The sequence below is a fragment of the Ursus americanus genome, chromosome 21 (genome assembly GCF_024610735.1).
Source record: "Ursus americanus isolate L20-20 chromosome 21, mUrsAme1.1.p, whole genome shotgun sequence".
Classification (NCBI taxonomy): Eukaryota; Metazoa; Chordata; class Mammalia; order Carnivora; family Ursidae; genus Ursus; species Ursus americanus.
In genome coordinates this window covers 47,682,399-47,699,100 of record NC_142147.1, presented here as the reverse complement: position 1 = coordinate 47,699,100, position 16,702 = coordinate 47,682,399, and the positions used below count along the sequence as shown (strand labels likewise).

The following is a 16,702-nucleotide window of genomic DNA, read 5'->3' as shown; positions in this document are numbered from 1 at the left end:
TCAATTCAATCGCTTAATATTCGCCTCCGCACTTTCGCCAGGCTTTCCTAGCACATCCAGCAATCGGGGCGGGGGTGGGGCTAAGACTAAAAGGGAGGGGGGATTCGGGGAGGAGCGAGCGACGTCGTTGCCAAGGCAACTCGAGAGCTAGGTCCCGGACTCGCTGAAGGCGGCGTCGCGAACCGACCTATGGGAGCTGAGGCTCTCCGCCTGCCCTATTCAGCATCTCCAGCCGCCGCACTTTCGCCACTGCAGACGAACAAAGCGAATCTCCTCTCTACTTAATGGGCTCCTCACTTACACTCTGAAGTTGATGGGATTACAAAGAGGGCAGCAATGACTTTTTTAAAGCGAATCTGCTGAAAGACAGCTGGTGACGGGGATAAGGGAAGCGAATGATGTGGACGGCCACACAGCTGGAGCGAAACGGAGAGAGGGGGACGCTTCACCCCAACTCCTAGTCCTCAGCCTGGCCTCAGTGGCCGCTGCCACACAGGGTCCGACCCTTCCGGAGTGGACGGGGAAGCGAACCTGCCGTCTCTAGAGTGAGGTCCCCACCGGTCTAGGGCCGGGCGACCGGGTAACCCAGTGCGAGCCACACCCCTGACTGGGAACACTCCCGCCCACCCGAATAAGAAATCGCGTCCAAATGTCCCAGACCCGGCGTTCAGGTAGCTCCAGCCATTCCTGGACCAAGCCAATCTCCACCTTTATCCGAGTTCCTCGCAGCCCCGTGATGTGTCCTCCTCTTCTTGGCCCAGATCCACCAGATTTAGCTCTTGGCTAAGCCACCCTTCCACTTGCTAAACCTGGCTCCATCCCTGTGTGGTACGCTTTCAACAACAACAACAACAAACAAACACAAACAAAAAACAGGAGGCGAATTTTCCTGGGATAACTGGTTCTTTAGTAGGAGGGGAATATCTTCAAGAAACAATTCCCCACTCTGCAATTTGCCTTCCACCCCCAACCCCATCTTCAGAAACTGGCAAGGCGCCCTATTTTAGAGTTTAGAGTTCTGTGAGGTAGAGCATTCATTTCAACGGACTCTAGAACTCCTGGGGTTGCAGAATTTTACTGACTACACCCTGGAGGTCCCAAGAAGCCAGAGTTGCTTGGAGCTCGGCTCAAAATTCCAAGGGAGTTCCAAACTATGGAGCCCACAACAACCAGGTGTGGAGGGCTGGGGCTGGTGGCTAGGCCCACAGCAGAAGGGTGCACACAGCATCGTCTTTATGGCTTGAAGGTGTATGCAATAATGTCACTACACCGCAGCAGCGCCTCAGCCTGCACACCTATGGGCGTCTGCAGCTGCGACACGTAGAAGTTGGCCACGTCCAGGTCGGTGGCTCCGAAGCGGGCAGTCACGTGCACACCCTCGTGCAATGTGAAGCTCACCTGGTGACCCACCATGGCCAGCAGGCTGCGGAGGTAGCGCTCCCGGAGTGCGGCTCGTGCCTGCTGCTCCTGGGATTCCCGAGACTCTTGAACTACTGCAGACCCCGGGGTTTCGGGACCCTCTGGCGTCAGGGGGGCCCTGCGTCCATCTGGGGCAAAGCCTCGGCTCAAGCCATCCGGGCCCCGGGGGAGCCGGAGCACAGGCACAGGAATGGTCACTGGAGTCTGCATTATCCTGGCTGTCGGGTGAAGAAAGCAAGAAGCCATTACTCAGGGAGCGTGCAACTAGGACAAGAGGCGTCTCTGTCTACCCCACCTCAGCTCGACTTGTCCAAGACCCAGTTCCAGGGGCATCTGGGTGGCTCAGTCGTTAAGCGTCTGCCTTCGGCTCAGGGCGTGATCCCAGGGTTCTGGGATCGAGCCCCGCATCGGGCTCCCTGCTCCGCTGGGAGCCTGCCTCTTCCTCTCCCACTCCCCCTGCTTGTGTTCCCTCTCTTGCTGTGTCTCTCTGTCAAATAAACAAAATCTTAAAAAAAAAGACCCAGTTCCAGATTCTCCTCCTAAACTCTGTGCCCTCTCTCCACCAGTAAGCCCCTCCCCGGGATCTGCTACCACCAATCCTGAGGTCTCCAAGAGCAGGAACTTTTGACTGTTTTTATCACTGTTTGATTCCTAGTCCCTGGCAGTAAGTATCTGCTGAAAAAAAAAACTCTAGCCTCCTCTCCTCTCTCACGCTCAGCCCATCCAATCCACAGGGAAATGCTTCTTCCGGATAAATTCCCAGTCACACAGGAGCCGGCTTAAAAGAGCTTCCGGCGGCCAGCTCTGGAAAGATGTGAATATTACAATAAAGATAGTTACACAGGGCGCCTGGCTGGCTCAGTTGGTAAAGCATGTGATTCTTGATCTTGGGGTTGTAAGTTCGAGGCCCACACTGGGTGTAGAGATTACTTCAAAATAAAATCTTAAAAGAAATAAGACAAAAAATGATAGTTAGAGATTATAACCCACTGAATAAAACAGAAATCCGCGAGTCCATACTAATGATAAATAAATAAAAGAGTAAGTGAAGGAGCTAAAATCCAATGGACACTAAAATGTGTGGACGAGTGCTGGGTGGGGGCCAGCGTACCCACAGTCTTCAAGTACTTCCCCACAAAACGGTAACTTTGTAATGGATGAACCTGGACACTGCCTAATGGACACTGCCTTAACTTAGGCATCAAAGCCATCATGTGCAGTAGTGGGACAAATGGACCCCATGTCCCTCCTGAGGTCATAGGCACAGAGGACAGGGCACCACTTCTGTGATATTCCTGCCAAAAATGGATTACCTAAATCTTATCGTGAGGAAACTCAAATTCAGGGACCTTCTATAAAAAAGTGAGCCTGATGGGTGCCTGGGTGACTCAGTGGGTTAAGTGGCTGCCTTCGGCTCAGGTCATGGTCCCAGAGTCCCGGGATGGAGCCCCAACTCGGGCTCCCTGCTCGGCGAGGAATCTGCTTCTCCCTCTCATGCTCGCGCTCTCTCTCAAATAAATAAAATCTTAAAAAAAAAAAAAAAAGTGAGTCGAGTTCTTCAAAACCATCAAGGTCATGGGGTGCCTGGCTGGCTCAGTCAGTAGAGCATATGACTCTTGATCTTGGGGTCATTAGTTCGAGTCCCATGTTGGACATAGAGCTTAAAAAAAAATTATTAAGGGACGCCTGGGTGTTTCAGTCGGTTAAGCGTCTGCCTTCGGCTCAGGTCATGATCCCGGGGCCCTAGGACTGAGCCTCGCATCGGGGCTCCTTGCTCAGCGGGGAGCCTGCTTCTCCCTCTCCTTCTGCCTGCCGCTCCCCCTGCTTGTGCTCTCTCTCTGACAAATAAATAAAATCTTTGAAGTGCACTCTCTTTGCCTTTTAAAAAAAAAAATCAAGGTCGTAAAAGACAAAGAAATACATAGTTGACCCTTGAACAACATGGGAGTTAGGGCGCGGACCCCCTGCATGGTTGAAAATCCGGGTATAACTTTTGACTCCCCAAAAACATACTAGAGTCAAGGCCAAAGTCCTCGCCACAGCCCTCAGCAGCCCCGCAGGCTCCGGACCCTGCCAGCGCCCTCGTGGCCTGACACACTCCTCTCTACCCCAGCCCCACCGGCCTCCTTGTGGGTCTGCAAGCGCGCCTGGCACCGAAGTCGCTCTCACACCCTTGCATGCGGTTCCCTCTCCGTGTACCTCCTGCCCGCCTTCTCCCAGCATGCCATGTTCAAGTTCCACCCCACGCCCCTTCCAGCCCTCCTCAGCTTCATCGTTCCCCGCAGCACACGGTGCTCTGCTGACATGCTGTGTATGTATCGTTCTGCTTGTGGCCTGTGTCCCCTGCCTCCCCGTGGGCAGCGGCCTTGCTTCTTGCCTTCTGCTGTATCCCCAGCTCCTGGAACCCTGTGTGACAGGGACACAGAGACCCGGCCCCTTAACCATTGCTCCTGCTTGAACGAACACAGTGGAGACTGAGCTCCCAGGCCTGCTTCGCTGGGTGACCTCAACATGTTATCAGGATTCGACAGTTCCTGCAGGATGGGGGGTGCGGGGCCCCGGTTCACAGGAGCTTCTCTATAGAAGTTTGGTTACAATTATTATTAGTATTGCTGTGTGACTGGGGTCAGTTGCTTAACCAGTCTGTGCCTCGCTTTCCCCATCTGTGAAATAGGGATGGTAAGAGGACCCACCCCACAGGCTTGGCCTGGGGACTACATGCACGAACAATCACACAGTGTTCGGCACGTGCCTGGAACACATTAAGCGCCATTGCTACGATGTTAGTTGCCTATAGGGGAGTGCTGGTTCTGTGAACGAGAGAGAGGGCGAGAGAGAGACCTAAGTTTCAGGTAGCTGCACCCCTCTCTGTGGCTCAGTCATCTCTAAAGTGATGACAAATTTTAGGCACCCAGTGTCCCACCCCCGGGCGACTCACGGTTCGGGGGAGATTGAGATGATCCCCCTTCTTGTTAGGCTCTTCCCTCTTCCCGTCTCTGCTGCTCGGCTGTGAGCTCCTTGCAAGAAAGGACCCTGCAGAGAAATGCGCCAAGGCGGTGGATGAGGGTGTCTCAGGCTCAGCATTGTTGATATTTGGGGCGGGATCACTCTTGGTCCTGCTGTGGGGGGCTGTCGGGTGCAGAGCTGTAGGATTTTCTCCGCAGCCCTGGCCTCTGCCCACTACACGCCTGTAGCGTTCCCCCACCCCCACCTCAAGCTGTGACTCCCAAAATTGTCTCCCACTGGTGAATAGTATGCTATGAGAATTACATCTCAATAAAGTCTTTTTTTTAAGATTTTATTTTGGGGGGGGGGCGCCTGGGTGGCTCAGTCGGTTAAGCGTCTGCCTTTGGCTCAGGTCATGACCCCAGGGGTCCTGAGATCAAGTCCCACGTCAAGCCCCTTGCTCAGGAGGGAGCCTGCTTCTCCCTCAACCTGCCACTCCCCCTGCTTGTGTGCTCTCTCTCTCTCTCTCTCTGTGCCAAATAAATAAATAATCTTTAAAAAGTAAATAAACAAATAAAAGATTTTATGTATAAGTAATGTCTACACCCAGCGTGGGGCTCGAACTTGAAATCAAGAGTTGCATGCCGTACCGACGGAGTCAGCCAGGCGCCCTCTAAAGCCTTTTCTTTTAAAAGCTCTCCATATATTGGGGTGTCTGGCTGGCTCAGTGGGTAGCGTGAAACTCTCAATCTCAAGGTCGTAAATTCCAGGCCCCTACTGGGGGTAGAGATTACGTAAAACAACATGACATGACATAAAAATACAAAAAGATAAAATAGGTAAAGTGGCTGGACACCCAGGTGGCTCAGTCGGTTAAGTGTCTGCCTTCAGCTCAGGTCATGATCCCAGTGTCCTGGGATCAAGCCCCACATCCGGCTCCCTGCTCAGTGGGGAGTCTGCTTCTCCCTCTCCCTCTGCCCCCGCCCTTGCTTGTGTGTGCTCTCTCCCTGTCTCTCAGATAAATACATAAGTAAAAATCTTAAAAAAAAAAAAATAGGTAAAGTGGCAAGGATTATGTGTGCTTTACCCCAATAAAAATTTTTTTAAAAAATTCAGTGTATACATTCTAAGAAATGATTTCTACAAAAACAAAGCCAAAGCCTCTCCATGTCTGGCCAAGTGTCCCCGGAGGGAACAAAATAAAATCGTCTCTAGGTGAGAACCACTAGTGTAGACAAACAGGATTGGCGGGGGGGGGGGGGGGGGGGGGGGATAAAGACAGCTACTCAGCTCCTGAACTTCCTCGCAAGCTCACAGAGAACCAGAAAAATGTAAATGAAAGCTACAGCGCTGTAAGATTCTTCACCTCCCATTGTGGGATCGAGCCCCACATCAGGCTCCTCCGCTAGGAGCCTGCTTCTTCCTCTCCCACTCCCCCTGCTTGTGTTCCCTCTCTCGCTGGCTGTCTCTCTCTGTCAAATAAATAAATAAAATCTTTAAAAAAAAAAAAAAGATTCTTCACCTCCCAGATTGCGGAAGACCGCAGGCTGATGAAGCACTGTGTTGGGGCAGCTGCGGAGAAACACCTTCACATCCCTTCGGACTCAGGGTGTGAATGAGGACAGCGTCAAAGGGGGCAGTGCGACAGTATCCACGAGAACCGCGACCGCCGCGGGTCATTCGGGCCCTGAAGAGCCCAGGGCGGGGGACTTTTAACTGTCTGCCTTTGTATGCCTTTTACAGTCCGTGCTATTCAAACTAATCTGTTTTCAAAGATTTTATTTCATTTAAGTCATCTCTACACCCGACGTGGGGCTGGAGCTCACAACCCCGAGATCAAGAGTCGCGTGCTCTGCTGATGGAGCCAGCCAGGCGCCGCATCTAAGTAATTTTTAAATTCTAATTTCAAAAAGGAAGGGGGGTATTGTAATGCTCCCATGTCCCTTAAAAAATGTTAGATTCCGGGGCGCCTGGCTGGCTCCGTCGGTTAAGCGTCTGCCTTTGGCTCGGGTTATAATTCCCAGGGTCCTGGGATGGAGCCGCTGCTCAGTGGGGAGCCTGCTTCTCCCTCTCCCCACTCTCCCGCCCCCACTTGTGCTCTCTACTCTCTCTCTCTCAAATAAATAGATAAAATCTTTTTTTTTTTTTAATGTTAGATTCCTGGGGCGTCTGGCCGGCTCAATTGGTAGAGCGTGTGACTGCTGGACTGCTTAAAACAAAATTTAAAGAAATAAAAGTAACACTGTTAGAGCCCCCCTCAGGAATCTGAGCTCCCACTCCCCAAACTTTCTGTTCCAGCGCAGACCTTTCCTAGGGACCCACTGCCAAGCCCTACAGACCAGACACCCCCACCGGTGGTCCAGATTGAATCCTTATTAGAAGTTAGCCAATGTTCTCTGTAAACGGCCCGACAGTAAATATGTCAGGCTTTGCGGGCAGGTACGGAAACGATGAACACGGCTGTTCTCCTTAAAACCTGACTTACTGGGATGCCACAATTTGAATTTTATGTAATTTCATGCGCCCACAAAAATTTCTTGAAGTTTTCCAAGCACTTACAGACGGAAGACCCACCCTTGGCTGGTGGGCCATACCAGACCAGGAGGCAGGCCACAGCTTACCCCGCCGCAGAGAGGAGGAAGGTGTGGATTCGGGGAGCCCTGCGGTTCTTAGCTCTCCCGGATTCACTACGAGGGATGTGGGCAGGTCACGGCGACTCTACAGGCAGCCTCCCTGCTCCAGTTCTTCATCTGTGAAATGGAGAAATTAAAACAAAAAGACCTCCTGGGGTTTCTGGGAGAGGGAGAATCTCTCAGGGTGATCAGGCAGTCGGTGATCGCAGAGGCGAAGGACATCCCACAGTGTCCTGGACCCCTCCTCGCTGTCCCTGCCTCCCATATTCAACCCATCAGCAAGGCCCGTCAGCTCCACCTCCGAAGTCATATCCAGAACCCAGGAACTTTTCACCCCCTGCCCCACTCTGCCTCCTCCTCCATCCGGCCACCATCCCCTGGCCCTGGGACTGCACCAGTCTCCTCCCCCAGTGGGCCCCCAGCTTCTGGCTTCACCCTACAGTCTGTTCCCTACACAGACACAGCTGTCAGAGGGATCCTGCTAGAACTAAGTCCCAGCACACCCCTCCCCTGCTCAGAGCCCCGCCCCATGGTTCCCACCTGCCCAAGAGCAAAAAGCCCAAGTCCTCACAGTGGCCACGAGACCCCTATCGCCTCTCTGACCTCATATCCCGCCCTTCCACCCTTGCCTCCCTGCTCTGGTCCTTGAACATATCAAGCACATTCTTGCCCGGAACCCTCTTCCAGATGGGATTCTTATATTTCCGGATCCATGGCTCACCTTCCTCCCTCTCTGCACTCAGGTCACTGCTCAAACATCACCTTTACAGGGAGGGACACAGGAGCCCCTTCCCCCTGCATTCTCTTGTCTCCAGGGCACTATCCCCTCCTGACAATACGCATTTACTTGTTTACCTGTGTGCTGTCTGTTCTGCCACAGAACACACGACATTGAGAGAAAGGCCATTTCCAATTATTTCCCAACTCAACCCCCAGCCCCACCCCCGAGCCAGGCAAACAGGGGGAGCTCGGTAAATATTTGTTGAAGGAATGAAAAGATTCACCCATCCCCATTATCCAAGTGCCTGCTCGGTGTCCAGCCCACCCGGGGCGGTGCTGGGGACACAGCCATGAGCGAACCAACCCGGCCCTGCCCTCACAGTTCAGTGGGTGCCACAGACCTGTCTCTAGACCGGGCTGACCCAGAGTGGGCAGGGCTGGCAGGAAGGAGGCTAGGGGCCTCAGGTGCCCAGAGAGGCTGCCTGGCCCAGTCTGGGGGCAAGAGATAGCTGGCCAGTGCAGACCTAAATGGAATAAGGAGTCAGAGAGATCTGGGGGAAGTACGTTCCAGTCAGTAGGAACAGCAAATGCAAAGCCCATGGCAAGGAGGCCAGTGTGGAGGACGGGGAGCAGGGGCAGATGGTGCAGGGAGGGGTCTTGAAGACCTGGCTCTCCACTCTGAGTGAGACGGGAGCAGAGGAGGGACAGGATGTGACTTGGATTTTCACATGATCCCTCTGCCTGCTGCATGGGGACAGTGGACTGTGAGGGATAGAGGGAGAAGCAGGGAGCCCAGTGAGGAAGCCACCATGGTGGCCCAGGCCGGTGGAGGGTGATGGTGCCGGGGACAAAGCTGAGGGCCGCACAGGTGGGGGAAAGTGGTCAGATTAGGATTTATTTTGAAGGTTGAGAGCCCTCACTATTTGCTGATGGACTCAGGGGAGAAACAAGGCAGACTCTCAGGGCTTTCTCCGCTGGGGAAGACCACAGTACAGGCGATTTATGGGATATATTCATTTTCTTCTTTTTTCTTTAGTGTTTTTATTTTAATTCCTTTAGTTAATACACACTGTTATATTAGTTTCAGGTGTACAATATGCATTTTCTTTATTTGATCACTACCCCTGCGAATGGGATTCAGGGATACACACATTTTCTAACTTATCTGACCGCTGGAGTCCAAGCTTAGTCAAGAATCATCAGCCCCCAGGGCTCTCATGCAACCTGGGTTAACACTCGAGTGATGTAAGAGAAACACCCTAGTCTCTAGGGCTAGTACTAAATAAAGGATTGATGGGAATTAATCAAATGGCCCCAAATGATGTTAAATCCCTGGATAAAACAAAAAAGTAGGGGCAGACGAGTATACAGACTTGCTTTCTCCATTAGGGGAGAACTAAAGGGGACTGGGTCAGGCTACACGATCCCCATTTTCCTGAGGAGGAAACTGGAACTGGAAAATGCCAAATCATTTACTGGGTGCAAACTGGCTGAGCGGCAGGAAAAGGGAGCAAACCCAGGTCAGTCTGACAATGGATCGGGCCCATCACCCGCGCTCCCTGCAGGACTGATTTGTTTTCAGCCGGCACAGAACGGCCACCGGAGGTTCTGGAACCAAGGTATGATCTGATGCAAAACTGGTTTAGGAAAGGTCCCACAGGGTGTGCCCAACAAGGCAAAAGCAGGCATTATCCATGCTCCCTGGTGACCAGGCTCCAGAATCCTTTATCTTTTCAGTCTCCAAACCAAGGATTTCCTGCGGGATGATTTCAGAAAAATGTCCAAACCCATCCCCCTCACGACTTGAAAAACGATTTGCATAAAGACTCCAGAGCCCATCACTTGGGTCGTGGGCAACGGCAGGAGACTCGCAGACCTCCCTTCTAGGGGCCTCCGCGCAGACTTTCAAGAAAATGGCAATGGATCCGTTCAGTGCACATTTAGTTAACCCTTCTGTTGCCAGGGCAGGGAACTAGCTGAGTTACCAGGTTCCCAGAGAAGAGCCCAGACCCCGGCCCATGAACCAAGGTGTCCACCCCCCCCCCCTCCAGCGCGGAGTCCTTTCCCTCCCCTCTGCCCCCTGGGCCGGTCAGTTTCCTGTCAGTTCCACCCTGGCCACCCACAGCTAGCCTTTTCTTATCCTAAGTAGGTCCTCCCGGCCCCCAGGCGTCCACTCCCCGCTCCGCCCGGGCTGGGTGTCCTCCCGACTCAGATCGGGCAAGCGATTCGGTCCCACCAAGGCGGGGCGTCAGGCTTGCGGCCGCGGTCACTGTCATACCCGTCGTCGCTATCATCTTCCCGAGGCGGAGCCCTGGGCGCTGCCCCGGCTCCTCACCCCGCCGACCCGGGCGCGGGAACGTCCCCGACCCGAGTCCCCGGTGCGGGCGCTCGGTGGCGGGGGGGCGGGGGGGGAGAACGGGACCCGAACGTCCCCCACGGCCGGCGTGGCAGGCGCGGACCGGCCCCTTTCCCGCCACTCCCGGCTTCGCACGCGCGCGGGCGCCCGGCCGCGGGAGAGGGAATTAATTGTCCTGTGCTCGCGCCCCGCCACCGACACCCCGCACTCACCGAGGTCCGCGGCGGCTGGCGCTCCCACTTCCGCCGGCGCCCCGGCTGCAGAGGCCCGGGCGGGCCCCGAGCCGCCCCGCCTGGGTTCCGCCCGCGCCGCCGCCCGCCCGCCGCCCCACGTGGTGGCGGGCGGGCTCTCGGGCTCGGAAGCCTGCGCTGCCCGGCGTCCCACCCCGCCCGCGCCTGGGCCCGGCGCTTCCATCCCGACTGGGATGCCCGCTTTACGGAAGAAGAAATCGAGGTCCAGAGAGGGGAAGACGTCCTGCCGGCTGGGTTATGCACGAGCCTGGTGTCTGCACCCCCATTCCCCTACACGTGCACACTGCCACCCTTCCCTTGCAGTCCAAACCCCAGCTCCCGTTCTTGAAACCTTGCGCCGCCACACAGCAGGACAAAGGCTTGGTGAGAGGGGCAGCTGGGATGGACCCGGGGTGGTGGTTCTGTCTTGCAGACCTCCCCGCAGCACACACACCCCGCCCCCGCACCCCCCTTTTTACAAAGGAGGAAACAGGCCTTGAAGCATGGAATGTCTGGCCTGAGGTGCTAGGGAGCCTTGCTCCTCTGGGTTCAGCCAGAATTCCCTTCTTCCACACTTTTTCAGTAAGGCGGAGGCTGCGTGGGCCTCTGAACCCCACCAGGTCCCCAAGGCCTGGTGCCTGGCACACAGGCCCTCTGCCGTCTCTGTTGAAAGACTGCAGAGCAAGGAGCTCCATAGACATCTGTTAACCAAACTGTGAACGGGTAGGGGCTCTGTGGACACGGCTGACTGGACTCCTGCCCTCTTGGAGCCTACATTCTAGGAGGACCTGGACGGGCCAGATATAGGATCTCCATGAGCAAAGACAATCAACAAGACCCTTCAGGGTTTGTGATGAGTGATATAAAAGGAACAGAATAAGGGTCACGGTGGCAGAGGTGGGGGAGCTCCTTTAACTGGGTGGTCAAAGGAGGTGGCCGTGAAGAAGCCCCCCTAGGTAACAGATGGGGAAGCGGAGGGCCAGGAAAGAGGGGAGGACAGATGGAGGTCATGGTTGTGAGGCCTTCAGCAGGGTGGGGCTACATTAGATACAGTGGTCAGGGAGGTCCTCTGCTCTCCCGAGGACAATTGGGCTCAGCCCTGAATAACAATATGAAGAACCTTCTGGCCTGGAGCAGTACTCTGGGGAGATTAGCATGTAAAATTCACTCGGAGCTGGGCTGGGGACGCCGGGGAGGACAGACCCTGGCCCTGATGGGGGTGGGGAGGGAAGAGAGGACAGTCAACAAATAGGTCTACGTTATGATGTGGCCGGTGCCAGGAAGAAAAAGAAACTTGTAAGGGTTGGAGGGTGGGGCAGGGTGTCAATGCCACTTCAAACAGCGATCAGAATGAGCTGCTTTGCGGAGGGAAGTTCAAGGAGGCCCGAGTGGAGGGGGGGTGAGACAGTTGCCTGCTTGGTTTTAATGGTGATTCCAGACCAGAGGAGATCTGTACGATCACAACCCTCCTTGCCTTAAACCACCCCTCAAGGCTCTGGTCTCCGGAAACCAAAGACTTTAAAGTGGTCAAAAGACCCTCTTGGGTCTGACCTCATTTTCTCACAAAACTCAATCACCCACTCCTCTCCCCAAGCCCCTCCCCCTTCCTTGTTATTCTCCAACACACAAGGCTGGCTGGCCCCCTCACCTGCCTCTGCCCTGGAGAAAGCTGAGCCCCCCCACCCCCACCCCCAGCAACCCTGTCCCTCTATAACTCCTCCCAGCTTTATTTTGCCGCATTGCACTTGTCATCCTGGAAGGCATTCTAAGTTTTGCAGTTATCTTGTTCAGAGTCTGTCTCCCCAACAAATAAAATGCATGAGGCCGGGGATTATTTTGTCTTGTTCACTGCGGTACCCTCAGTGCTTAGAACAGAACCCAGTGCACAGTAAATGCTCAATAAATGCTTGCCCACTGAATTTTTATTGTAAGGCATTTAATGAAATAGTCCTGATTACTCATAGGCGCCTAGCGAGAAACGTGGCCCCTACTGTTCCCTCTCGCGGGGGTGGGTGTGGGCACCCTGTGCCTCAGTTACACCGGCCCTAGGGGATCAGGAATAGCCGTTTGTGTGCGTGGTCGTGTGACCTCGGCGTCATTAAGGTTTGGCCCCTAAGAAAATGCAGTGGGCTCGGCTTTGATCGAGTTTGGCCGCAGCCCGGGGCCCCTACGGGGCCGCCCCGTCCTCTCCCGTCAGGCCCCGCCCCGGGGGGCGGAGCTACGGGCCGGGCCAGCACGTGTAAGAGTTCGCGGCGGGTCGCCGCAGTCACTCACCTGAGCGCCTCGGACTGAGCGCGCACGGCCCGCGCGTCCTCCGCCCGCCCGCCAGCCCGCCCGGCCGTCGACCCATGTCCCGCCGCAAGGCCGGCTGCACGCCCCGCCGAGTAGACCCCGCGCCCGCCTCCAGCACAGACGACGAGATGGAGATGCCGGACCTCGTCATCGAAGTGAAGCCCGAGCCAGACGCGCGGCCCCTACAGGCCCCGGAGCTGGGGCCCTTCTCCCCGAAGGAAGTGCCCGCGCCGGGGCGGTTCGAGGGCGAACCCCGCCACTCCCCCGGCCCCGTGCCCGCCGGGAGCCCTCTCCACGCCCTGGGCGCGCGGAACCAGTGGGCGCTGTGGACGCCACTGATCGTCAACCCTCGCGGTGAGCGCCCCCTGCCCCTGCCCCGCCTCCCTTCCCCTTCACCCGGTAGGGGCGGGGGACGGGGGGACGCCCTCCTCCAGGCACCGACCCCCGGCCCCCGGCCCTGCAGTATTTCTGTTGACTGGTTCTGGCCTCCAGCCCCGACTCTGACCTTCGGGTTTTCCCTCTCCCTCGGAACCCCCAGCCCCCATCCTGCCCCACCCCACGCTTACCACCCGCTTCCTCCCAGCAGACCGCCAGCCCTGGACCGACAAACACCCAGATCTGTTGACCTGCGGCCGTTGCCTGCAGACCTTTCCGTTGGAGGCCATCACTGCTTTCATGGACCACAAGAAGGTGGACTGTCAGCTTTTCAGAGGCCCCAGCCCCTGCCAGGGCTCAGGTGAGTCAAGCCGGGATGCAGTCCCCCTCACAAGTTCAAGGGCCCGGCTTCCTGTGGGAGAAGGGGCTGAGCTGGACAGGCGGGGCAGTGAGCACTACTTCCCCTTTCTCGCTCCCCAGCGGGTGCAGCCTAGGCGTGGCCAGGGCCTGCCCTGTCCTAGGGCTGGGACTAGTGGTGAGGGGGGTGGGTGGGGGCCGGGGCTGGGCCTGTAGGAGGGCCGCCCACAGGGTGTGGCCAGCCCCTGAAGACTGGTCTGGGGATTTGCCGCGCACACACACGCACACCCCCAATCTGGTTTCACTTCTCCTTCCCCTTGGCCAGAAATAACTGGCCAGGTGGCTGGACCAGTGTGGCAGTAGGGGGACCTCTGGGGAGGGCAGCAACCTGGGGGAGGGGAAGCTGAGGCCAGCTGGAAGCCTGGCATGGCCCCCCCCCCCCCCGCCCACCTCTTGAATGCTTCTGATTGAGGTGCTGGTGCGTTTGCTTGGAGGCAGGCAAGGGGCTTCTGGCTTCCCTCTCTGATGGAATCTCCCAGCCCTGCGCGCTGGGAAGCCCCTGGTTTGGGCCAGGTCCTGGGTGTCTGGACACCTGGGTTCCTCCTCTTGGGAGGGAATGAAAGCCCTTGACACGGTGCTAGACTCACGGGGAGCTTTTGGCCACCGCAGGCCGAGGCTCCTCCAGACCTGCACATTTCCATCCCCTGGCCCGAGTGTTCCTAGGATTTTTGAGAGATGGAATTGTATTTAGGCCTGGATGGGTCCTATAGTGGGGGAGGGGAAGGAGGGACTGTGAATTAGCTGTAGACTTGAAGCCAGCAGGTGGTCTGGTGGCCCAGGGAGGGGCCTTGATGGAATCGCTGAACACTCCCAGGTGCTTGGACTTGGAGCAGTGTGGGCACCTCAGCCACGTGGGCTCAGCTCGTGTTTACTGTGGGCTGGCATGTATCCAAACTCCCAGTTCTTCTCCATTCGAGGTCACAACAGCCCTAAAAGGGAGAGGATCCCCGGGATCCCCATATTCCATCGAATGAGAATACTGAGGGCCAGACAGGAGTGTTTCTCGTCCAGCACTCCCAGGGAGCCAGCTGGAACAGGCTGACGCTCTCCAGCCCCCATCTGTGCTCCTGACCCTGGTGTTGGATCAGGAAGGCCACCCCCGTCCCAGACTGTCTAGAATCGGAAAAGTAAAGGCAAGTACTTTACTGATAGTACCTGGAGGGTCTAGAGAAACAGCCAATTTGAAGGACTTTTAATTTGGGGTCCATGGGGGGGGTACCTAACTCACTGCCCCACCCCACCTCTAGGTGGCTGCCTCAGCACTTAGGCCTTGGCCCCCTCTTCTGTAAGGCAGGGAATAGGAGACCATGCGTAGAACCCATGAACTTGGAGCCTGGCACAGAAACCCACTCAGTAATCAAGCCAACAGTCTTTTTTGAAAGTGTCTCGCACTCCCCAGGTTTCTAGATTGAAACCCCAATTCTACCCTTCCAGGCTTGTGACCTTGGAGAAGTGTGTCTGCCTCAGTTTCCCCATCTGGAAAACAGAGCTCTTGTTTCTTATCTAGGTGGGAAGTAGAGTGAGCGGGGGCATGGCCCGGTGCCCAGCACCCGGAATTTGGTCATGTCTCCAGTAAGGCCTTCCTGACCCTACCCACTCCCCCCGCATAGAAAATAGCGCTCCTCCCATCCCTTGCTCTGCTTTCCCTTTTTTCTGGAAGATTCTCAGACACAAAAAGAATCTCCAGGTATTCATCATCCACTCCAGATTTTCCTTCCCTGTCCGTCCACCCACTTCTGTGCCTCGGCTTCTGAGGACGGAGTTTGGGTGTGCACCTGCCACGTGTTCCCAGCCCCTGGAACAGGGCCTTTCGCGCAGAAGGCGACCAGCTGGCAGGTGTGAGCTGCGACTCCTGTTCTTCCATCTCCCTAACGCCCGGCCCTTCTCTCCACAGAACGCAAGGACCCCAAGGCCCTGAGCTGCTTCCGCTGCAGGAGACAGTTCACGGGGGCCTGGAAGCTGCTGCGCCACGCCCAGTGGGACCACGGACTATCCATCTACCAGACGGAACCCGAGGCCCCCGAGGTCCCCGAGGCCCCCGAGGCCCCGCTGCTCGGCCTGGCGGAGGTGGCCGCCGCCGTGTCCGCGGTCATGGGGCCGGAAGCGGAGGCCAAGGGCGTCCGGATGAGCGTCCTCCCCCGGCGGAGCCCCACCTGCCCCGTGTGCACCAAGACCCTGAGCTCCTTCAGTAATCTCAAAGTGCACATGCGCTCGCACACCGGCGAGCGGCCCTACGCCTGTGACCAGTGTCCCTATACGTGCACCCAGAGCAGCAAGCTCAACCGGCACAAGAAGACCCACCGGCAGCCGCGGCCTCAGAGCCCCTGCAGGGCCGAGGCCAGTCAGGAACAGGCCTCTGCCGCCCCTCCCGAGCCGGCCGCCCATGCTGCGGCGCCGGCCAGCACCCTCGCATGCAGCAGCGGGGAGGGCGCCGGAGCCGCGGCCACGGCGGGCGTCCAGGAACCTGGGGCTCCTGGCGGCGGGGCTCAGGTAGGCCCCGGCGGGGCCAGCTGGGGACCTACCCCCAAGGAACAGAGAACTGAACCTGCCAAGGGCCCGACGTCCCCCAAGAAGCTGCCCAAGCCGGTGGGCAAGAGCCGCGGGCCCGGGGGCAGCTGTGAGTTCTGCGGGAAGCACTTCACCAACAGCAGCAACCTGACGGTGCACCGGCGCTCGCACACGGGCGAGCGGCCCTACACCTGCGAGCTCTGCTCCTACGCCTGCGCGCAGAGCAGCAAGCTTAACCGCCACCGCCGCATGCACGGCCTGGGGCCCGGCAGCACCCGCTTCGAGTGTCCCCACTGCTGCGTGCCCTTCGGCCTGCGCGCCACCCTGGACAAACACCTGCGGCAGAAGCACCCCGAGGTGGGCGGGGAGGCCTGAGCCGCCGGGGTGCCCTCCCTGCCGTTCCTGGTACCGTGGGGACCGCTGCCGGCCGATCTCCTTGTCCTTCCTCTGCTGCGAGTAAATGCTCCCTAGTTACACACGTTTGGACTCTGGCTTTCTTGGGGTGTCGGAGGTGGGGCGGGTGGCTTCCCTCCTTGGGGTGGACGGCTGGACAGACCGGTTTGGAGTGAGGGGGTGAGGGGAAAGGCCAGCCCCCAGTGCCCCGGGCACAGCAAGACTGGCACAGAAAGCTGTGCTCCCGGTTCCCAATGTGGGCGAGGCCAGGGCAGGGGCCGAGGCGAGGGTGGGGAGAAGCCTGGACCTGTCACCAGAGGCCCCTGGGCAAAGTCCTGGCCCATCCTCCACATGCTGGGTGCCGGGCCCTTCCCCACCGAGAGGCCCCTGCCCTTGCCGAGGTGCGGCAGCGC

The 16,702-nt window shown here is 57.2% G+C and overlaps 2 protein-coding genes across 12 annotated transcripts; one reads left to right on the top strand and one right to left on the bottom strand.

Moving 5' to 3' along the window:
* Positions 1-884: 884 nt before the first annotated feature.
* On the bottom strand, positions 885-13,372 carry GEMIN7 (gem nuclear organelle associated protein 7). Of its 11 annotated transcripts, none has more exons than XM_087870896.1 (5): positions 13,244-13,372; positions 6,925-7,115; positions 4,358-4,452; positions 2,260-2,362; positions 885-1,637 (listed from the first exon to the last, which is right to left on the bottom strand). In XM_087870896.1, the coding sequence occupies exons 4-5, from the start codon at positions 2,291-2,293 to the stop codon at positions 1,234-1,236; spliced, it is 438 nt and encodes a 145-aa protein (XP_087727022.1). In that variant the 5' UTR covers positions 2,294-2,362; positions 4,358-4,452; positions 6,925-7,115; positions 13,244-13,372; the 3' UTR covers positions 885-1,233. The 11 variants fall into 11 exon arrangements, with proteins under 11 accessions (XP_087727022.1, XP_087727020.1, XP_087727021.1 ...); XM_087870894.1 differs by having other exon boundaries at positions 6,987-7,115; XM_087870895.1 differs by having other exon boundaries at positions 13,223-13,361.
* Positions 12,404-16,358, top strand: ZNF296 (zinc finger protein 296). The gene is made up of 3 exons (XM_045811383.2): positions 12,404-12,950; positions 13,183-13,332; positions 15,283-16,358. Exons 1-3 carry the CDS (start codon positions 12,653-12,655, stop codon positions 16,269-16,271), a joined length of 1,437 nt encoding a protein of 478 aa, XP_045667339.2. The 5' UTR covers positions 12,404-12,652; the 3' UTR covers positions 16,272-16,358.
* Positions 16,359-16,702: the final 344 nt, after the last annotated feature.

Bases quoted from the DNA above. Each gene is read 5' to 3' on its own strand.
- ZNF296 (XM_045811383.2), top strand. From the start codon at position 12,653: ATGTCCCGCCGCAAGGCCGGCTGCACGCCCCGCCGAGTAGACCCCGCG. The intron at 12,951-13,182 runs GTGAGCGCCCCC...TCCTCCCAGCAG, and splicing joins ACTGATCGTCAACCCTCGCG to ACCGCCAGCCCTGGACCGAC. The intron at 13,333-15,282 runs GTGAGTCAAGCC...TTCTCTCCACAG, and splicing joins CAGCCCCTGCCAGGGCTCAG to AACGCAAGGACCCCAAGGCC.
- GEMIN7 (XM_087870896.1), bottom strand. From the start codon at position 2,293: ATGCTTTACCAACTGAGCCAGCCAGGCGCCCTGT. The intron at 1,638-2,259 runs GTAACTATCTTT...TTCACCCGACAG, and splicing joins GAGCCAGCCAGGCGCCCTGT to CCAGGATAATGCAGACTCCA.